At 35.0% G+C, this 23,025-nt stretch overlaps 1 protein-coding gene across 8 annotated transcripts in view; it reads left to right on the forward strand.

The window, feature by feature from the left end:
• The first annotated feature begins 227 nt into the window (after window positions 1-227).
• The window catches only part of LOC133515840 (neprilysin-2), a 66,145-nt gene continuing 43,347 nt past the window's right edge, over window positions 228-23,025 (forward strand). For 3 of the 8 annotated variants that reach the window (XM_061848432.1, XM_061848452.1, XM_061848471.1), the window contains exons 1-2: window positions 228-463; window positions 15,746-15,799. In XM_061848432.1, the coding sequence (XP_061704416.1) occupies window positions 453-463; window positions 15,746-15,799 (65 nt within the window). In that variant the 5' untranslated portion in view covers window positions 228-452. Of the gene's footprint in view, window positions 513-15,745; window positions 15,800-23,025 lie in introns of all 8 variants that reach the window. The other 5 variants (XM_061848441.1, XM_061848445.1, XM_061848444.1 and 2 more) reach the window with 5 other exon arrangements.

The following is a 23,025-nucleotide window of genomic DNA, read 5'->3' on the forward strand; positions in this document are numbered from 1 at the left end:
ATATCCGTCGTAAAGTCGGTAAGTACTCGTCCCTGTTTATAAATATGAATATGGGTAAGTAGTGGTAAGGATAGTTTAGCAATAGCAGGGAGCGGTAATAACGGAGTCTCCGGCTCACAAGTCGCTGTTGCACATTCCTGGTCCCACAGGCTCTCATGGGGAAAAGCAAACCTGTGTAAGTAGCAAGTCCGAGAAGGGGCTCGGCATATAAAAGTGATGGTGTGGTTGGCGCGTGACTCAGTCGGCCGCAGTCGACAGCGCAGCAGCGGCCGCTTCCTCGACTACTCGCAAGCAGGCAGGTGAGCTCGGAGCCGCCTAGATAGAGTTCGGTCCGCGCTTTCCTCAACCGGCGGTAGTTTCCCTGACCGCTCAGTCTCATCACGTAAGGCGCAGACTGTGAACGTCGCTCGGTCGCGCCGCCCGCCACTCGCGCCGCGCTCGCCCGTCGCCGCATGTCGCCCGCGTAAGTGTTCTAACAACAAAAATAAACAAACGGACACTACTTCAATGAGGTAAGTTCATAAATCTGCGGTTTTATTTGGAAGTGCTAAGTGTCTTGCTGTTGTGCTTTGCGATTTACGAGTTGTTTTTGAGTTATAGTTACTTTTAGTTATTTGATTTCTAAGACAATAGAAAAATTAGCTAACTAACGACTGAGTAGGTGTCTTTTATATAGTATTTTTTTAATTATTACTTGTATATTCATGAACGTCAGCCCTGCATTATGTCTTCGACTTAATTGTTTAACTATGGGTCGACCACTCATGTCAGGCGGTTGGTAAAGTAGTTGCGCGGTGGATATCTAGGAGAAAGTAACTTATTTTTGGAACAAAATCAAGTATTTACTTTTTATTTACTTAATATAATATAAGTCGCTCGCAGCCAAGCGTTCAACCAGTAAACCGTTATAACTTCTTGTCAATAATTAAGAGGTAAACCTAGATTAGTTAGGCTAGTTTAGTTATACTACTACTTAAGTGAGAAATGTGAGTTCTACATATGTTACTAAGCCTAAATTAGTTTACTCCATGTACGATATCACTAAAATTCGAATTACGTAGTAATTGACGTAATGATCTGCACCTACTTTATTATCTATGCAAACAAGCAATTAATAGTAAAGAACCAAATAAATATCAACAATATTCTTAATGTTTTGCCTTTGAGGCCGAATAAACTTACACACTTTAATGTCTTTAACTGATAACCGTATTAAATTCGTTATGCCTAAATATTGTTATATATATCTGTTTTACTTACTGATTAATTGAACGTCGCTGAGCCGGTTCTGAGACGAAAGCAGTTAGCTAATGTCAATTTTCAGGCATACGTATAACATCAATGTCTTTCATGTAACAAAAGCCATGATTTCAAAAACTTTCGTTCTCGATTACCTTATCAATTCTTAGCTTACTCAAGATCATTCATTTGATCACTTACTTTTATATAGGTCCCTAATTACACATTCCTACGTTATATACGGAGTATTTTGTTGACTCGTAAGTTTTGCTTTAGATGCACCGAGCTTAACGAGAAGGTTAATAAATCACATGTGATGTCAAACTGTTTATATTTCTACTATACAAGACTATACTGCGAATGAAGAAGTGAATCGTTTTTATTTCTTTTGATATTAAATATTATATTATTATTATATAAGTAGTTATATAATTTGAATCTGTTATCACTAGGCACATATATCAAATGACAAGGCTAACGAACCAGTGATTGTGAAGTTACTCTCTTGTCTTAGAAGCATTCCGGTAACATCTTACGCTGCGAAGCCCAGTGTATGAAGATAAATCTTATATAATAGGTATACGCCTCAATTTAATAAATTGGCAAAAAATGCATTTTGTTATTATTTTTACTTTACCAACATCAAATAAATCTTTATAAGAAGTTGTTAATTAATTAAAAACGACTAAGTAAGGAGCGCTGGTGGCCTAGCGGTAAGAGCGTGCGACTTGAAATACGGAGGTCGCGGGTTCAAACCCCGGCTCGTACCAATGAGTTTTTCGGAACTTATGTACGAAATATCATTTGATATTTACCAGTCGCTTTTCGGTGAAGGAAAATATCGTGAGGAAACCGGACTAATCCCAACAAAGCCTAGTTTACCCTCTGGGTTGGATGGTCAGATGGCAATCGCTTTCCTAAAAACTAGTGCCTACGCCAAATCTTGGGATTAGTTATCAAGATACCCCAGGCTCGTCGTCAGTCGTGGCAAAATGCCGGGACAACGCGAGGAAGAAGAAGAGACTAAGTAAGGAGCGTTAGCCCCCGAAGGCTTTTTATCTAGAAGGATATTTTCCTTTAAGCTTTCTAGAACGTTTGCGAAGCGTGCCTTGTAGTGTGGCTTAGATATGATATGACTGAAGTGAGCTTCGATGTTGTATACAGAATACTTACGTACTACTTCAATTCTGCTTTTGCCATAAATCTATAGATAACTATTTTCAATTATCTTTTTGAACGATCGGTACCTACTAATATTACAAGCTGTTTAATTTACAGAAATAAAAAAAATGTTCTATTTTTATTGGCTAAATTAACGAAACAGTTTGTGTTATGACTTCGATGTATGTCTCTTTTTGAACGTTCAAACGACTTAATCGAGGAATTATGATCAGCACAATACTGTTATAATTAGTATGGGTTTTACAGGCAGGAGCACGGTTTCGGAAATTTACAAATTTTCGACTTACCTATTATATTGTGTGTACATTAAAAAAATGGAGTAAACTTTATATCAATATTTATGTAAAAAAACTTCATATCTTTTGGTGATGCGTATGCTGAAACTTTGAATTTATTTTTATCAGGCTCTCAGTAGTTAAATTCGATTACCGCCATTCTGACTGGGAGTGATAGAAAAGCACTATATAACGATTAGGTGACTAGGTCACAAATTCAGTAAACTGATATTAAAGATAACCTTTTATCATCAATTTACTCATGCCTATTAGTATAGTGTTCGGGTCATTTGAGATGCTTGTGCGGAGCATGAGTTAACATGTTTAATTAAAGGTAACTGGTAGTTATACAGAGCGGATTTTGGTCCTATCCATAGGTCTAATCATATATGAGCCGCACACAGAGACAGCAGCCGCGAGGTTGTAATTATACTTAACAGGGTGTACGAGTAGGAACTTGTTACTAAACTTGAAATACATGAGCCCATAGGCCCGCTCTGCTCTTATGTTTGTATATCTGACCTCGGAAATGCAGCATGACTCTCGAGACTCTTATTTATTATTTTATAACCTGTACTAATATAAATTTTAATACATCAAGATAAAATAAATTGTGTAAAGTGGTCATGAAAACAGTTTTACAAAAAACATGGAATTACAAGGTAAACATCTTGAGTAAAAACATTCTATCAGTGCAGAACTTGCAAAGACGAACTATGAACTCCATAGTAACATTATTTTACATTATTTTCACCATGAAGTACATAACAAACTTTGTTTTCTGCAATTATCTGCAAATTTCTATAACTGCCGAGCGCGCGTGGGCGGGCTAATCCTCCGCGAGAGTAGACAAAACTAGTTGTGATAAATTTCTCGGCGAGTTACAATAACATGCCCAGTCTCTTGAATTAACACGTGAGCAAAACGCTAAACGTGACCACATTCGTAGTTTAGGGACATATTTTGATAACAGACAGGTACACAAAGGGATTAATATAGCGTAACACTTTATAAATCAAAAAACATTTTTACAGTACATATGGGGCTACTTTATAGCACTAGTGCGAGAAGTAGCATATTATGTTACTGTGTCGAACATTTAAAGGGCCATATGTACTGTAAAACGTTGTACGATACATGTGCGAATAGGTAATTCGCAACTCGTGTCGATTTAAAACACTCCCTTCGGTCGTGTTTTAATTTATCGGCACTCGTTTCGAATTTCCTATTTTTCGCACTTGTATCGTAATGTACTATTATATGCGGGGTCGCAGTTCTAACATAACATAACCCACTTTTAGCTAGATATCGTTTGTGTGGAGTCGCAATTTTAACCTAACCTATTCAGGTTTCAGGGAGCCCTTTCAGAATCAGAATCAGACTTAATTTCTATTGAGGCCCAGAAATTATTATGTCATGTCACTAGTTAGATCAAACAGGCGGTGTATAACCAAGTGTAGATATAGCCTATAAGCATTATATCAAGAATAACATTATGTATGTCGTTGATTAGGTAATATATAATTAATTATAGTATGATTTTAATTACGTTAAACACATTAACGAAACCTATATATCTAATTAATAATATTATATAAAAGAATAGTGAACCACGTTTTATAATATAGGGATAGCAATAAAACGCAGATACTTAAATAGGTACCTAAACATGTTCACAGGGCCTAGGGGCTAAGATTTCCGCCTAGGTCCACAAGGCCTGGCCAATCTAGCACTAGTTTTGAGATGGAGAAGGGGGCTCCCCTAAATTCTAAGTGCCATAGCAAGTACCTAAGGGCCCTAGGTCTCGTAATCCTTGCCTGCATGTTCATTGTATTCGACCGACGGGGAAAGAAGTGGATTAATACCCAGCCCAGCCCAATAAAAATATTAAACTATTATAGTCTGATTTTGTTATTTCAATCTTAATAAATTATTAAGCAAACATTCCACCCGTAAGTAAGTAAATAAGGTAAAAATAAACGATGATTAAGGGGCTTCCCGCGGTTTACATCGATTTTTGAGTCTTTTGAGCCGTTACTCTTACATTTGCACTATATATAGAATTCTAAGACAAACGACTATCGGTATCGGTATCTTAGCCCTGCTGATCGAAAGTCATTGGCGTTAGGAAACCCCTTAAAAAACATTATTTTTATTTGCAAACAAAACCATATTTTCGTCTACTACAATTTATACATGTAAAGTCTAAAAAATACAATATTGTGTTTGAAGGTTAAGAATTGTATGGAGATGACAGTTGTCACCGTACCCTGTGAAAAAAATGAATTAGAAAATAATGATAAATTATTTCCATTGTGTAAACATGTGAATTAGTAGATAGACACACTTTTTTTAGGATTAACCATATTGGGATACATAATTTTCATGCTGTTTTTCCACTTACGAGAAAAATGACTGTTTTTTTAGCAAATTAAGCAATTACTAAAAACCTTTGAAAACGCACGCTACCGACAATAAATTTTAATGATTATATATTAAAGAAGAAAAACTAAGACAATCACAGTTCAGCAGTCGTGGTGCAGAAGTCGTAAAGTGCCGTCCAAAATATTAAAAGGTAATTTAACTCCTTTTCGTAGTTTGTCTGATATTTGATCGTTGAGATACAAAGTTCGATGAAGTAGCTATAATATGAGCGAGAATATCCTTCGTATTAGTGGATTCTGATAATGTCAAGTGCGGCGATCCTAGTCGAGCCACTCTTCCTTTGATGCTCGACCTTACAACAACACTCCATAGCTCCTGGCTTGCCTGCGTCATATTTACACCTCTACTCGACCATAAAAGTGTCTATATTTTCCGAGAGCAATCCATCCCATCATCGTAAAATGCGTGTGGACGTGGGCAGTAAAAACAGCAGTGTCCTATTAAAGCAACATCTTGCTGGTAGGTACAACACCGACTTCTAAATAGTCTCGATTTGTGATTTGAACTGGAAAATGTTTATAAACTAGACAAGTTAACCATACTGGATGTAGAGCTGTGTAATCATCCTTCAGTCGCGATCAGAAATATTGGAGTGGACATGGTGTTCACATGTATCTGAACAAAGTCTCTGTTAGTGTGATTTAAAATAAAATAAAGAAGTCACACAACCCAATATGTATAGTTACAGTAATGTTTGATATTTTGAGATTCAGTATGTATATGTAGACGATTCAAAAACTGTGTAGCTAACTTTTTAGTAAATTGTACAAAGTTGCCTAAAAACGCAGTTATATTCCTTAAAAACATTCGTACGAAATACTATGGAGTGATGTACCTACTACAAGCAAAATACGAGGGAGGGTAAATAATAAATCCTGCTCATATTGATTGCGGTTAGACTCCAGGGAATCCCGAGCTTAGACTGAACAAAACGAAATCTGAGATGGGACATTCATATGGAGAATACAATCTAATGTTAAAGCCGAGTGTTGCAGGTTCCAGAGCCGCCCAAACGGAGGGGTATTTTACCTATACCTCCTGGCTATATAATTTATGGTAAAAATAAACATTGTGAAATGAAAACTTTTTTCATAAATAAAAAATAACCACCATCATCATCAATCATCACGTATGTCTGGCAGTCATGGCCTCTTGCTCTATAAGGGGAAACTTGTTACACAAAGCCCTAACTTTTTACTAAGCATTATTTTCATGATTTTTCCATACATTATGGACCCATGGTTGAAAAATTTGGAGGGGGAGAGGGGCTTTTTTTACGGTTTAAGCGAAAAAAAATCCCTATTTTACACGTGGGAGAGGTAATATATTTTTTTCTAGTTTTATAGATGCAGATGGACAGATAGACAGACGGGTATGGTGAAACTATAAGGGTTGCTAGTTCTCTACGGGACCCTAAAAACCTGTTGGCTGCAAGCTAGTTTATCGACTGGCTCCAAGTTTGCTATTGATGGAAATGATCGCCACTTACAATGCCACGAGGCATCATGAGATTAAAAACCGGAATAGTGTATTATTGCGCATTACAGCGATGTTGATGCGCACTATGGCCCACGTTACTAGCTGGCTGCAGCTGCGCGCATAACATAGTCGAAAAATAAAACATACTGATTGTATTTACGGTGGTACATTTTTTTTCAAAAAACGATGGATGGATTGTGTGAAAGAGGATATGAGAAAGAAAGGAGTGAGTGCTGTGGTGACGAAAGATAGAGGAGAATGGGAGAGAAGAACATGTTGTGCCGACCTCACATAACGTGGGTAAGGGCAGGAGGAAGAAGAAGATCGAAAAAAGGAATAATATCAAAAATTAGTATTTGTAATGAAACTCAACGACATTTTAAATATTGATATTCCGAGAAACGGACGGATTATTTGAAGTAAGTAAGTAACGTAGTGGCACCAATAATTGGCACACTTAGGAGATAGTGGGCTTCTTTATATATTTAAAAGTCATATAGTCAACTTTAAACTAGTATGGTAAAGTATATTCTTGAGATAATAAAAGGGTGTATCGTTTTTATTTACTAAACATAGACTAGAAGAAAATAGAAGAACAAAAATCTCCAATCATCGACACTAAATCTCCAGTAATCAACACCCAGTTATCGACAGTACCAGTTACCGACACTACTTATTTGGAAATGTTTAGAAATTAGGAATTATTATAACTATATAACAATCTTAGTCGTAACTAGATCTACCTTGATATGAATGTTTGATTTCTGATGACTATACAGAAAATTAAATTGAAAACATAATAGATAACGGTAAATTAGATCTTTGTCAGTAACTACGTAGCTTTTGCACATATACGTGATCTTTTTGAAGTAAATAATATGTAAAATAGGAGTTAGCCATTTTCAAACAAAATGATGGATTACACTTATGTCAATGGGTGCCAATCAAAAGTATGCTAGAACAATGTTGCCATATTAAGAAATCTGTTTCCTACCCTTATTTCCTTGAATAAAAAAAGACTTTCGGTCATTGGTCCCACTACGTTATCGATCGATCGATGATGCGCAGATTTGTAAAGTCTAAACTTTAAAAACACGACAATACGAGTCAAGGCACACGTGATCGTGAATGACACGATTTATACCAACATACCACGCGCGCTCATGACAAGTCTAAACCGTACCGACTGTATTTACATGAAAACATTTTTTTCTAAAACGTAATTTCTAATGCTTTGTGATGAACGTAATAGTCTTCTTGGTAGTGAACCTATATTCGAAACGGATGGTAACGAGTGGCTGAGATCGAATCCCGGTAAAAGCATAAATGGCATGCAACCTAATAAGAGTAATAAGGCACAGTCCAGCGGACGAGAAAGGGAAAGTGTCATGCGTTAGGGCGACACAACATGGATTTGTGACCCACTGTCAAACATTGGTTTTCTTAGTGAGAATTCTGTAAGTAGTATGAATATTAATGTGCTCATAAATATAGGCCGACCGATTTAATACCTCAAAACTCAACAAACTCAAATTATTTACAAGAATCTTGAGATGTATATGTATTAAAGAAAATGTATATATAACAAACAGAGGTGATTTTCTTTTATATCAAGTAGGTAAATTTCGTTAACAAGAAATATTTTAAATTGTTATTTTACATTTTACTTAAGAGGACCGCCGATTCTGCATACAAACGTAGTCCCCATTTTCCTCTATGGATATTGACATTTTGGGAAATATTTTTACATAGTTTGATGTATATTTACCATATCACAGCTATGCCCCTACGTTTTACTTTTTTAGATTTTTGTATTATTATGAAAAATTTGAGCAAAAACAGATTTCATACATAATTTGAAATGCTTCTAACTCCTATAATAATTAAAATTAAAAAAAAAAAACAAACGTAGGGGCATAGCTGTGATTGATATACAATAAATTGCGTCAAAATATTTTCAATAATGTTGATATCCAGAAAAGAAAATGAGGAAAACGTTTGTATAAAGAGGTGCTTTCGCGCGGGTTCTCCACTTTCGTTTTAATTGTGTTAATCTTTTACATCGACAATCCTAGTGTGTTATGTATTGACTACAAAAACATTCTTTTGAGAAAGCAACGCGATCACATTTCATCTTCAGTTCCAAGACTTCATATTATTAGGCGCGAATTGGATACATACGTGTAATACATAATATATTACTTTTAGAGGGCGTGAACAAAGTGCTTTTTTAATCAATTTATTTCTTTCACCTTGAGGATTTACCTACTTAGTAAAATGTACCTACGCTAATAGCTTACAGTAAAATCGGTGTAAATTCATACATTTTTACAAAAATATACACGTACTTTGAAAGCATACATAGTTAGCTAAGTACTTGATTGAAGTATGTATGTTGCAGCTCCAATTATGTTTTTTTCACCACGCCAGCTCGCAAAGGCTCTCTTTATCCTTTAAAAACAGATGAGAAAGCTGCATTTTATCCATCCATCCATCCAGAGTGGCAAAGTAAGATAATGTACATTTTGAACTGATACCTCTCAAATAATGCTTTTGAATGATAAATATTGTCCAATAATGATTGCAATCATTGAGTTTAAACTGTCGTGAGACATACTAACATTTAACTAATTCTACGGATTCCACTCACGTGTTTTTAGTCACTCGCGCGACATGTTTCGGAGAGCCGAAGTCTTCTTTCTCAACATGTGGCACGTGTGGAATCCGTAGAATTAGTTAAATGATTTGTAACGTTTTACAGTTAGTAATTTGGGTCGAAATTCTTTTCGTTGTCTGCCTCGCCTCTATCTCGAGTTGATGTGGCGAAAAATTTTGTGTTTGAAAATGTTTGCTAACTCTCGTGCCTTAAAATCCTCGTAATTCAAGAAAATTAAAAAAAAACCAGAGGAAATAAATCAGGGGTGTAAGGGGCAAAACACCCTGTAGCTCCCAAAGTAGTGATCGTAGAGTATTGCTGTTTTTTGTTTATTATTATTAATTTTTTCCTATATTAAATTATTTTTAATGAATTATTATTGTCTTTTACAACGTCAGATTCTTTTTGTGAGTTCATGTTATTTAGAAACATTGTGACATTGTTAATTATCATGTAATTTTCAATGAGAAATAAATTTAATCTATGTATCTATCTATTCGGTTTCATTGACGTGGCTATCGCAACCTTCAAGACTCCACTTTTTGAACTACACGGTTTAATTTTGGAACCTTTCGCTTGCTCGGTTATCAATAGCACGAGGGGTTAAACAACAACTTTGCCCCCTTGTATAACAAATAACTACTTAGAGTTACCAACTAAATCTGAAATTCTAATTTGGAAAAAAGCAAGTTCGTAAAAAAATGTGCTGAGGTGCCTATAGGTACTGTCAAATATCTCGTTTTCGATCCTAAAGATAGCCCGGTTAAATAGAATGTATTAAACTAAAATTATTGTCCACCCAATGCTTATTAATCGCTTGACGTTGATAGTTTGTTCCACTATGAAAGAATGATGTGTACATCAAAAACAAAAATAGCGCCTATTATTTCACCGAAACCATTGCACGAAAACAGTTCACACCGGCCTCTAGCAGAGGCCTGTTGCCGTCTCTAGACGCCACCGCGTCTTGCCGACCTTATTTCAGCAATGATCTCCGGGACTGCGTCACGGCCAAGACGTGGAGTACCATCTGTTCGATTAAAACTCAATTGAATGACGTTTATGGTTATTGAATATTGATTTGTTTCCATTCTGACTATAAAAGCATTGATAGTGGCTACCTACTGAAGACATTGAGTCGGTTTAATATTTTAGTGATTTATTTTCGCTACTTCAGTGCATACCTATAAATAGGTATGCCTATATTTTCTGTAACATTAATGGTACACCAATAATTTACAGTTGTCTATCTCCATACTCTCAGGGTGATCCTCTTAATACTTTTTTATGAGTTAATTTGTAATCTTCATCCGAGGCAAATTAATTGAGAATAATCGTTATTGTAAATAGCGCTGTTTAATGTTTGCATTTATAAAGCTTATAAAGATAATTACTACAGTTCTTACTCATTCTTCCTTCGAATACCATTTAAAGCAAAATAGTCGAGGTGAGCTCCGCCGGTCCATCCGCTCGCGTTATCCCGGCGGACGGGAAAACTGGACACGACCAGGCGATTTCACCATCGCTTTTCCTCCACGTAATCATAACACTGTATTTATATATGGACTAAGTTACTACCAACTCACGCACTATTACTATAATCACTTCATGATTTGGCGTGTGACCACTCGATATCGTTCAAACCTCATAATTTGGTTATTTTCCTGGTGACGTTTTGGGGACATCGAATAATTAAGGTATCCAAAACTGAAGCAAATAAAAACAATTGATAACAATTCGATAAAATATATAATTCAGTTAATTCAACGAAAAAATATTCTTATAAATTGTATCAATCCAAATAAATCTTTGCAATAAAATTGACAAACGAAACTTCATTACGTATTTTGTGACGCCCAAATTTTTCACTGCTAACATCATTATCATGCAACTACTTTAGGTGCAGTGAGTTTAAGTCCTCCGAATGCAATTCGTTGAGCACTGAGCCGGCCGCGCGTGCCCGGGATCGCAGATATCATTGTTATTAAATGGCTATTTTGAGCAGAAATAAAGGTCTTAATTAACATTATGTACCTATTTTTAGATAAATATATTTTTTTATGCGATGGTGAGATTTGTGAGTACCTACATTCCTGGTAAACCGTGATAGTAAAGATTCTAATAACGTTCGTACAGATCACTGTCTCACGTTTGTCCGTTTACCAATACAGCGCGTTTAGTTTTTCATTTTTTGGAGTACCTAAAATCTATCTTTAATTCTAACTGGTACAGTCACTACAGTATGAGGCCGATGGAATATTGTATGTTGTGGCAATATGACGTGACGTGAATCAATCAATCAACAGGCAATCTTACTCTCGATGAACTAAATGGCCTCAAGTCAAAAATGAATACTCAAGTCAAAAACTTGTGGATCATAAAGCCGACCTAGCAATGAAGAAGGCATTTTAGGCAATCGTCAATCTTACTGACAGAGCGAGCGCGAAGCGCGAGGGCAGCGTCTCCGATTCATCTTGGAAAAAATCGTTGCGTTATTCCGGTTCCCGCTGTTCTACAAACAGTTCGCATTTCTGTACCGATTCTCTTGAAATTTTGTAAACAGGTTGAATAGGCCTTCTATTTAGCCTAGTAGGTAGTGACCCTGCCTGCCTGCCCACTAAGTTTAGAGATCTTGGGTTCGAATCTTCACAAAAATATGGACATCTAAGTTGTCATTTTCACGTAGGCTTTCAGTTCGTCACATATATCTTAACTTCGAGTTTTTCCTTTAAGACAGACATACACCCTCATTTAATCACAATGACAATAACGGTTAGAAAGCAAAGAATATAATACTCACTAGGAGGTGGTAACTAAGCACTCAAATGCAAGCTGCTGTCATTAATACTTACACACACTGCCAATCACGTACGTCAGCAGCCAGCTGGTAAGCAGTTGTTATTTCAATGGTAACTAAGCATCAACATTTTATGTGATTCACTTTTAAAAAAATACTGCAGCAGCTACGAGTTGGCGTCAAAATACTAAAGTACCTATATTTCTAAGAAGGCATTTGAATTGAAAACACACACACACACACACACACACACTGTGTATAACTTTCTTTACAGTATGATTATAAATAACACCCGTCTAGATATAATACATGTATAAAGTATATAGAGACAAATGGAAGGTAACTGGTACTTATAGCACAGGTTCATACCTATTTTAAGTATCAGCGAAAAACTCTTGGACAATGAATCCTATGTAATATATTATAAGATATTATGTATTAGGTGTAAACTTTTGAGGTTAATAAACTTAAAACTTAAAAAACTTAAAACTTTAAAAAAACTTAAAATTTGAGTATCTAACACCTCCTTTCTTAAAGAAGTATTTTATCGTCATGTGTAAATTTTAGACAGTTAATAACTGTTCGGTTCTACCGGCTTATATTTTAAAATGTATTCGTAAAATATGCCGTAGTTGTTTTAATATTTAATAATATGTTAAATAAGTTCTTATAAAATAAAATTAACCGGTCAAATGCGAGTTCGTTTTACTCGCGCACCGAGGGTTCCGTACAAACTTTGAATTATCTCGTATAACTATAAAAACTTTTGATCGAGTACCTACACTAAGTAATTGTGTACACGCTCTCTATCGGAATTGTCTAACTAATTTGCTCGATGTAATGCACGTAAGAATGTTGGTTTTTCGAGGATAATTCTCTATCATGTGATCCGATTTCAAAAATTGTTCTGTTATTTGAATAAATTGTCTTTAATGTAATGTACTTATAGAAAATTCAAGTGTAATAAACACACGTAAAGTTAATTAAATTGCAAACAGAATTCGGAATGTTTTTTGTTAGTTAAAAAAAAGTTACAGGCAAATCTTGAGTGAGGACTCATTTTAAAAATATCAGTTTTTGTTCTTTTCTTGGTGTCGTTGACCTAAAGTACTTAAACTAATTTTAGTGCAGCATTATTATTATAAACTAAATCAAAAATCTTGTTGAAGAATTAATTATCTCATGCTAACTAATGTGGGAATCAATTAGTCGAGCAATTACCATTCGTTTGTTTGTCTTTACTTTTTGTGTTAGTTTTTTATTGCACAGAACATAAAAGTTAAAAACGAAGTTTGCGCAATCTGGATTTTTTTAGCTAAGTATATCCGCTTACATTGTTTTTTTTATTACCAAATGTCAAGGATAGGATTTTGGATACTATAAAACCTAAAGTTATATTATAACAGAAGACTGGAAGATTTACATTGGGCATTATGTAGGCAGTTATAAGAGCAAAAATTCAATAAATAAGCAATAATAAAAGTAGGTAGTTATTGCTTGCTTATTGAATAAGAAGTAAACTAATTGGCCTACATGTTAAGCAAATAAACAAGAATAGACAACCGCAACTACTAGTATAGTCTGAGAATAAGAGGTTGCGATTAAGAGCGCTATTACGTTTCGGCGTTGAGCGAGTTTAGGTATTTTACGCGCTGCGGCAGGCTGTACGAGCTCAGTATGCCTATCCCTTTTATCACATTTTTCCCTCTCGCTCGTACATAAAGTCCTAATAAATATTATTTTGTACGAAAATACTAAATCCATCGCAAATATACTTATGTATAATAATAATATAGTTTTTTTACTAGAAATAAATTATACTCGCTTGTTTATGTTTCGTCATTGCATTAGGAATAGGTTGTGTAATGAATCTATAGCTTTGCCCCTCTATCGCTAATCGTTGCGAATGTCCTACTTCTCGCACTTGTATCGTAATGTACCTACTATTATAGTACATATGGTGCTACTGTACCGGCCGAGTGCGATAATTAGCACATTACGTAACTATGTTAAAAATTAAAAGTCCTGAATTTCATCGAGGAATATTATCAATTTTACATTAAGTATTTAGACTTTTCATGTGAGAGCGCTCTTAAAGCGCCCTGTGATTTGTTTTGATTGCGTAGTACCTACCTACTTATAGTTGTTCAGCACCAGATGCCGAATGTCATTTGTAATATAGTAAGACTTTGAACTAGGTTTAAACATTTCAAACCGTAGTCGACCGTCAAAAGAATTACGCAATTAACCCGCTAACAGCGCGTAAGCGTTTTGACATTCTCGGAAACTGCTCACGAACGCGTTAGCTTGAGTAAAGTAGGAAACAGCTCATTTTGCATCACAAGCTGATATATCAGCCATCTCATTGCCCTGGATCTGGTCACTTACCTTATAACCTTGCAGTTGATAGAAATTTTTTCTATAGCTAAAATTTTATTTATAGGTAGTGAAATCATTACAAGACAAGCGCAAACAAGAAGCAACTATAGATACGGATACAAATAATTATATAAAATTGAATGTATGTACCTATTGATACTGCGTCTTACCTTTAATGTACAAAGTTTAACACGTAACTAGTAGGTACCGTGTTGCCGTCAGATTCATGAAAACAATTTAATCTAGGTACTATTGCGGCACAGCGAATAGTATAGCTATGTGAGCCTAGATATCTATACCCGTCACGCGTTACCAATGCGCCCCAATTCTAACCTATTGTCTCCATTGGAGGTATTACCTAAAAAGACGTGGATATTGCATTATGTATATTCGTCAATCGCAGTGACCTAAAGGCACAATTGTCTCAAAGACAGACAGAAAGGTTCCTTGAACAATATCCGATGCAGCGAGTTACAATCGAGGCTGCAATTTCCTTAGTTGAGGTTCTTTGTGAGTTAAGTATTATTGAGTATCCAAGATTGAACTGCAAACTTGTAGGCATCTTAGGCATCCAATATTAACTGTTTATTTAAGTAGTGAACTGATATTGTAGGTACATGTTACATGTCTGTGATGGTTATTCCTTATGTTTATTTTTTATGCCCACCGACAGACCTATTTGCTCGATATATTTGTAGATCATCGATTTTGCTATTGAGCAGGTTTAATAATAGCTTATTACATGGACTACATCATGGAAATGCTGTTCATCAATAAAATAATTTGTACCTACTTGTTAGATATTTTCTAATGCTTACATATAAGTTTTTGTTCTATTAAGCATTTATATTTTCCACTAACTGTGCCTCTCTTCATATACAGTATTTTTTCGGATTCGATGATGGATATTTCAAGCCTACTTACGAGTCACAGGACTATGTAACAAAACAACGCAATGGTGTTTGGCTTTGACCGCTGAAATCATTTTGAGACACATCCATCGGACCGATTTTATGGGCAATGGGCTACAGACTAGGTAATGTACTTAAGAAAGGTGAAGTCCATAATTGAAATGCTTGTTTGTGCCTTATGTACCTACATATCTACCTATTATACGTACATTTGTTTTTCAGCAAAAAGTTTTTATTTTAGGAAGGTCGTTCGTATGCTACTATATAAATTTCTTTCGCAGGCCACGGCATTATATTTCATAACTAAAAAGTTTATTTAGTCATATACATCGTTGCTGTTGTACTCTTCTTATATTGTGCTAAATAGAGTTTTTTGTTGCAGTGCGGACGGAGAATACATTGCTACAAATTTCAACAACATGAGAAACAACGTGAAGTAAGTTAGAAATAAAGTTTGTGTATTATTTAATTAGAATAATACTATAAGGGCGCACTCGAATCATGACCTGCCTTGTTCTGTTGTGAATTCTGTTCGTGCACGTAAAGTAACTGTAGCTACCCGACTAACCCAACCCGCATTCGCCGAGCCCGAACTTACCCATAATAAGCGTATAGTGAAACTCCCCTTGTATGATTGTTTCCTTATGAAAAATACTTTATCAAGTACACTCATGATAGACCTGATTTCTCCGTCCGTCCATCCGTCTGTCTGTCTATCAAGACTTTATATCGGGAACGCGTGGAGGTATTAAGTTAAAATTAAAACCATATACTCAAGTCTACAGTCCCTTGAAGCTGTGAAAAATTCAAACTTCTAAGTTTACGTAAAAAAAAGATAAGGCCGTTTATGCCGCAAGAAACGTATATTTTGATGTGCGATATACAGTGTGTAAATCTAATACGGGCGAATCTCTTAACGGTGGTTAGTATAGGACATAAAAAATGTAATTAGATATTTTATACTTAGAATTGCAATTAAAATTTTATCCATACAAAATAATTCGGCCCGCAAAAAAACGCTCGTTGACAGTTACTTTCAAAAGCTCATATCGCGTATGTAATGTCATTATTGTCATTAACTGCCATGAGTGGGTAAATAATAATCAAGTATGATGCTTTTTATCTGATAAACGTAATACGTAGTATCAAAAATAAAGTTAGATCCTCGTACACGTAAAAAAACTACAGACTTAAAAAAGCAATTTATTTTAATACCTACCTATTAAAAGCACAGTTTAGTTTCGCCGGTTACAGATATCTTGATGGTATCTCTGAAAAGTTTCTGAAAAACTTAAGTTATCTTGTTTCTCAGTTCTTCTTCTACCTCCATCTACTGCTCTCAGGGTCAAGTGCAAAATGGCGGAGGATTCGGTCTTGTAATGGAACTGGTACTTCATCGTGAATAGCTGCTCCCTCCCCCTTTCAGTCACGGGCAAACCTTCGCGAACTCACTGTATCGCGTTTACAATTACTCGAGCGTTTATTGGTACAATTCGATCAGGGAATCGCTCTCTGTTCAGAGCTAACACTCGATTACCGTTTTGTAATGCTTCGCCGTAAATCAAAATCATGTCCATTAATTCGGGAGCAGGTAAAGTTGTTAACTGAGGCATTTATATAACTTACGATTACTTCTGTATTGAATGACTCAAGAATGACTGACATTGTCAAATCAGAGTTGAAATAAAATAAAAAACATTTAACTTTACCAAAGAGTTTGTCACGTTTTGAAACAATGTACCAAACTTTGTGGTGTTTAGACTGTTTAGTTAATTCTCGAAATAAATTTTGGTAATAATACAATTATCAGGCGGGCCGTATGCTTATTTCCCACCGTCTGGAATAACAAAATCAGACAAATGTACTGATATGAAATGCATTTTCAGAAAAGGTGCTATCAAAGTATGTCTATGCTCAGTATTAGGAAACATCACGTCAAGTACTGTTATCGTGACTGATTAAAATGACATTAAGTAGATGAAGTCAGTTCTTTGTTGATAAAAAATATAAATAAATAACATTTAATATCTTTAACATGCCTGTCTGTCTACCAAAAGAACCACAAAACATTAAACGCAGTGTAATACGAACATGTGATTGTTCCTGCAGATATTAGGTAAGTTCGTAAATGCGTAGTAATCGTTTGGAATAGATATTCTGGTAACGCAACCATGTCTACAGTACATTAATGCTGAAAAAATTTTAGAAAATTAATTTTGGGGTCACAGTTAAGTGTAACTTAACAATGATTACACTAATTAGTTCTATGTCTGGTTTAATTTATCGCCAGTATCAGATTTACACACTGTATAGGATACTTCCCGTTGACCTAGAACTACGAAATTTGGCAAGTAATATGGTCTTATACTACGAGTATAGGGAAAATTCTATAACAAGTAGAATAGTAAAAAAAAAGTTCAATTTGTACGGAACCTGCGGCGGACAAGTTCGACTCGAACATGTCCTACGGTTTTTACGGTGTTATTATTGCATTCATGACTTATTCTACTTACTGGCCTGATTTGAAATATTATATATTTATATAAAAACGTCCGATTCCCTCAAAGCACCTTTTGTTGAAGTGGGACTGAGTGTTATTCAATAATGTCCGAAATAAAATATTTGTGCCATAGTTATAGTAACATATTATTAAAGTGGAGGAAATTTCCAATAAAAAGTCCTAACTTGCAGAACTGTATCTTTATTATGTATATTTTTTATTCAACGCTGATCAATTCATAGCCCTCCGCGTCTCTTTTTCGAGATGCGTGCGCGGCGTGAAAAAGCGAGTAGGTAACATTAAATATTATATTAAAAGTATTAAATGTTTATTTCATTTTCTTTTGTAATATGGTGTAGGTATCTTGAACATGTCAAAGAATATAGTTACTTCAGTTACAGTTAGAAAATTATCGCAATTATTAATACATACATATTTCTCGGCCTTTCGTCTTTATTGTATATGAAAAAAAATGTTAAAATATTTTATATACTTATTTAACAAGATCACGTAATAAAAGTTTTATTAAAATTATACTTTCCTTAAAATAAATTTCACAATAATGGTGAAAACTAACAAATAATTAAAAATCAAGCTAAAATATTTATATACAATATCACCAAAGTATTAATTATATTAAAACTTTTCTAATGTAATCTTGTTAAGCATGCATATAAGAAGGGCTATACGAACAGATTATTTACTAAGTATTGTTAAACCAGTAAGGTTTGTCTCGATACTGAATTATCCTAAAAGTATAACAAACTGTTCATAATAACTATACTCAGGTCTAATCAGGTCTAGGATAATAACCTTATTATCAGCAATTTATAAATAACAAAAACCAACACCATTGCACTGAGCGGAGATACATTTTGTTTCCCTGGTCCTATTGTTGCTTATCGCCGGCCGAACCGGTCTACATACTTACAAGGTTCTGCAAGTGATTGAAAATTTTCTCCCCGTTCATAATATTCTATTCAGATTTCATAAATATTAATACTTTTTGAGATATTTGCATGCGAATAAGGAAGTATCTTCTTTTTTGTCTACAACTTTTGAGTTTTTTTGTGTGCTAATAAATGCCACAAACACATTTTTCTATACGTTATTCCAAATCCAATGTCTTGCACGTAAATTTAGGAGTAGTATCTCTATTGTTCACTATTTTGAACTTGTCTAGTAGACTATTAATATTCACTTGACTTACCTACAGTTCATAACATTTTCCCATTTATTTGTCATTCGACTCCTTGTTGTTCTCTTCTACCTTTTACTTGACATTTTTATTTGCATTTGGAAATTCAATTTACAATCTCTCTGCTCTGCGCCAACGTTAGCTTACGTGGTCGACACTCAAGAACCTCATTTGGAAATTCAATTTACACACTTTTGTTTTCATATGCGAAATGACGATCGTTATTAATATACATACCTACACTACACAGAAGACACTATGATTATTACCATAACTAATTATGTTTTCTATTGTGAGGAATGCGATGATCATGATAGAATTTGGTACAGTCAACGTCATAAATATCGAGACAGACAAAGTGCCAAAAATATGTACACACTACCTTAACGAATGGGCAATAAGATCGTGTATACGAGTACATATACACCTTGATTGTACCTTTTGACAAAATAGTATATAGGTACTTACCTTATATTATAGATTATGCAACAAACGAGATTGCTATTGCCAAAACTGTTTACGAGAGTCAAGTAGAAATCCGAAATCGAATATAGGGTTTAAGTTTTCGATATGTTCTGCATCACATTTACGAGTACGAGAATGTGACACACACTTATCATTTTGACTTAAGCTAAAATTTGCATAACAAAAAAAATGAATCCGCCGTTTTGTTAATTTCTGACGCGGCAAAAGCAAGGACTAATTCGTCATACTTACAGTCACGGATGATGTATTAAATTTCCGATTTTAGGGTTCCGTAGTTAACTAGGAACCCTTATAGTTTCACCATGTCCGTCTGTCTGTCCGTCTGCGCCTTTGCTCCGTGATCAATACATAAATGATGTAGGAAAAAGAAAAAGGACGAAAAAAATGTTTTCAATACCTCTCATACAAAGGTATGACAGGTATTAAAAACCGGCCAAGAGCATGTCGGGCCATGCTTAGAGTAGGGTTCCGTAGTTACTCTTCCGTCACAATAAGCTAAACAGGAGCTTAAAGTATGGTAGATTGTTAACCAAGGGATGAACTGTGGGTGTACGTCTTTTTACTATGAAGGGGAAACTTTTTGCGATAACTCAAAAACAGCTAAACTGATCATATCCGCTATAGTTTTCATTTAATGTCTTTCTTAAGCTTTACTTCCAAGATTTTTATTCATATTTTTTGGACCTATGGTTCAAAAGTTAGAGGGGGTGGGACCCATTTTTTTTGTTCTTTCGGAGCAATTATCATCGAATATATTCACTTTATCAAGAAGTGTTTGTTGAAGACCCCTATTAGTTTTGAAAGACCTTTCCAACGATATCCCACACTGTAGGATTGAAGCAAAAAAAATGTTCACCCCCACTTTACGTGTAGGGGAAGTACCCTAAAAAAAAAATTTTTAGATTTTATTGTACGACTTTGTCGGCTTTATTGATTTATATATCCATGCCAAATTTCAGCTTTCTAGCACTAACGACCACGGAGCAAAGCCTCGGACAGACAGACTGACGGACATGGCGAAACTATAAGGGTTCCTAGTTGACTACGGAACCCTAAAAACGATTATAAAGAGAGGTATGTTATTAATAAAAACCCCCCTTTTTGAATTTGCTGCAATCGGGTAAAAAGTTCAGACAACAGATATTTATTAAATATTACAAACAGCTCATAGTATGCTAGTACTAAATATTGTACCAACAATAAATATTAATTTGTAGCTCAATCTCATTATGAATAAAATAGATTGAGTACCATTATTTATGATCAATCGCCTATTTCGTCTTTCTTTTAAACCGTGAAATAAATAAAATAAATGCTACCAGCATCTACGGCACCATGCCGAAAGGGGATAGTTATTAGATTAGTATTACGTATTGATTTTTAAGATCTAGGTTTCAAGCTGATTTGTAGCTTAAGTAATTCACAAAAATTGTAGGAATCAGTATTTTTTGACATGATAAAAACTTTAAATAACTTAGGTATGGAAGTATCTAAAAGTAGCATGTTCAATATATATCAGATACCTATGCGGTGGCATTTATAACCTACTTCAAAAAAGGAGTACTTTTCCAATAATGAATTAATTTTGATCATATTTTTTTAAATAAGTACTTAATCAAAATCCAAAGCTGACTACATTGTTATTGTTGACGTTATTTTGACGACGTTTCTATACTACCTACATAAGAACTAGTCAGGTACCTAAGTATGTAGTTATGATACGTTCTCCTCTCCGCGGCACCTTATCTTATTAGCACCTCCAAAACAGGGAACTATTAGCTATACACCTCTGTATGCCTACGTTGAAATCACGTATCAGTGCTGGAAGTAGATTTGGCAGTTCTCTCGAACTCATTCCGTTTTGGGAAATCGCTCTAATATGTCTAACACACAAAATGATGAACATCCTCAAAAACATAATAATCTTATCATTGTTATAGCCAGTACAATTTTAACTCAAGACAGAGTATCTTACTCTAATTTATTTAACTAATATAGACAAACCAAAACGGAGATATAAAGAAATTATGAATTTAATTTTTTTGCACTAATGTACAAAAGGTGGAATGAATGCCTTACCGTATTATTCTCTACCAGTCGACCATAATATGCCAACGAATTTTGTATTATAGCAATAAAATTACTACTTAGATACAATTAAAGCTGTTTTAACGTACCTGTTTATTGTATGAAATTCCCGAAGTATACAGATAAAATACATTGCTTGCTTTTGATTCCCCTCAATGTTATGTGTGGTTCTGCGAGACGTGTCTACCTAACCTAACCTAGACTAGAAGACATTGAATTGACTCTGTATTTTCCGATTATTCAGTTTTACTTATGGGTTACACATTTTATTGTATGCTTAACTTGTTGACATCTTTCCTGCAGACATCGCAACTTAAGGGGATCAAAAGCAAATTTTTACTCTGCACCCTACCAGCCGGGATACTACATTTTTTACTTTATTTTTTCAATACTTAAAACTGAAATAAGTAAATAAGGGTTCCTATGTACCCCGGTACATGTGAACCCGTCGTTAACTTTTATCGTATTGCCACAGACCACTTACGTATAGCCCACAGAAGTGATCATTTTCTGAAATGTGTTTGACCCTTATATAAAATAATAATGAAAGATCCGGAATTTTATGTAAGAAAACAATTGAATTCTCAAGTAAGTATAAGCAATAAAAGGTTATCTCATGATATTACTATAATGTATGCACGCTTGTGGCCGCAGAACAAAGGGCCGTAGTTTAAAGAGGGAATCAGCCATGCAGCTCGATAACTATCATTGTGACCTTCGACCATTGTAAATATTCAGCATTCACGCTGCTTGGAACTCTACTTGCTGCCAAGTTAGCATGTTCATATACCTTATAAGATAAATAAACATATGACATCACTAGTAACGTGCTGAAAATGTTCGGACGTGCTAGTTTACTTGATGTCTTGATTTGGTCGTTCAAAACAATAAACTACGTCGCGTTACTAAGTATTAGGCAGGTACTTCAAGAATTACTAAGTTACTCTATGCACCATACCTAATATATAGTTAGTTACTCAACTAGGTATAGCTGTTAGACTGTAAGGTAACCAATATGTATTGCGTGATATGGGTACTATGTATAGGCACGTACGGTATGTGACACCCCTGGCCGCGTAGCCAAAGTTACAATCATTCACGCTCCGTAGCGTATCGTAGCTATCTCTCTCTATTACTCTTCCATATTAGTACGACTGTGACAGTTGCGTTTCGTTCGCCACGGAGCGTGAACGATATGCACGTTGGCTACGCGGCCTGGAGTTGTGCGTCTCTATATATCTGTAAACTTTTTTGTTTTTGACGTATAAAAAGTTGTAAGTAGGATAAAGCATAAACTCCATTTTATTTTTGCGAAAGATGTTTTAATTAATTACAGTTAACAGAAGAATTAGCTATGCGAGCGAGGTGTTTAAAATAGACTGCCAACTCT

This window comes from Cydia pomonella, chromosome 1 (assembly GCF_033807575.1).
Source record: "Cydia pomonella isolate Wapato2018A chromosome 1, ilCydPomo1, whole genome shotgun sequence".
NCBI classification, from domain to species: Eukaryota; Metazoa; Arthropoda; class Insecta; order Lepidoptera; family Tortricidae; genus Cydia; species Cydia pomonella.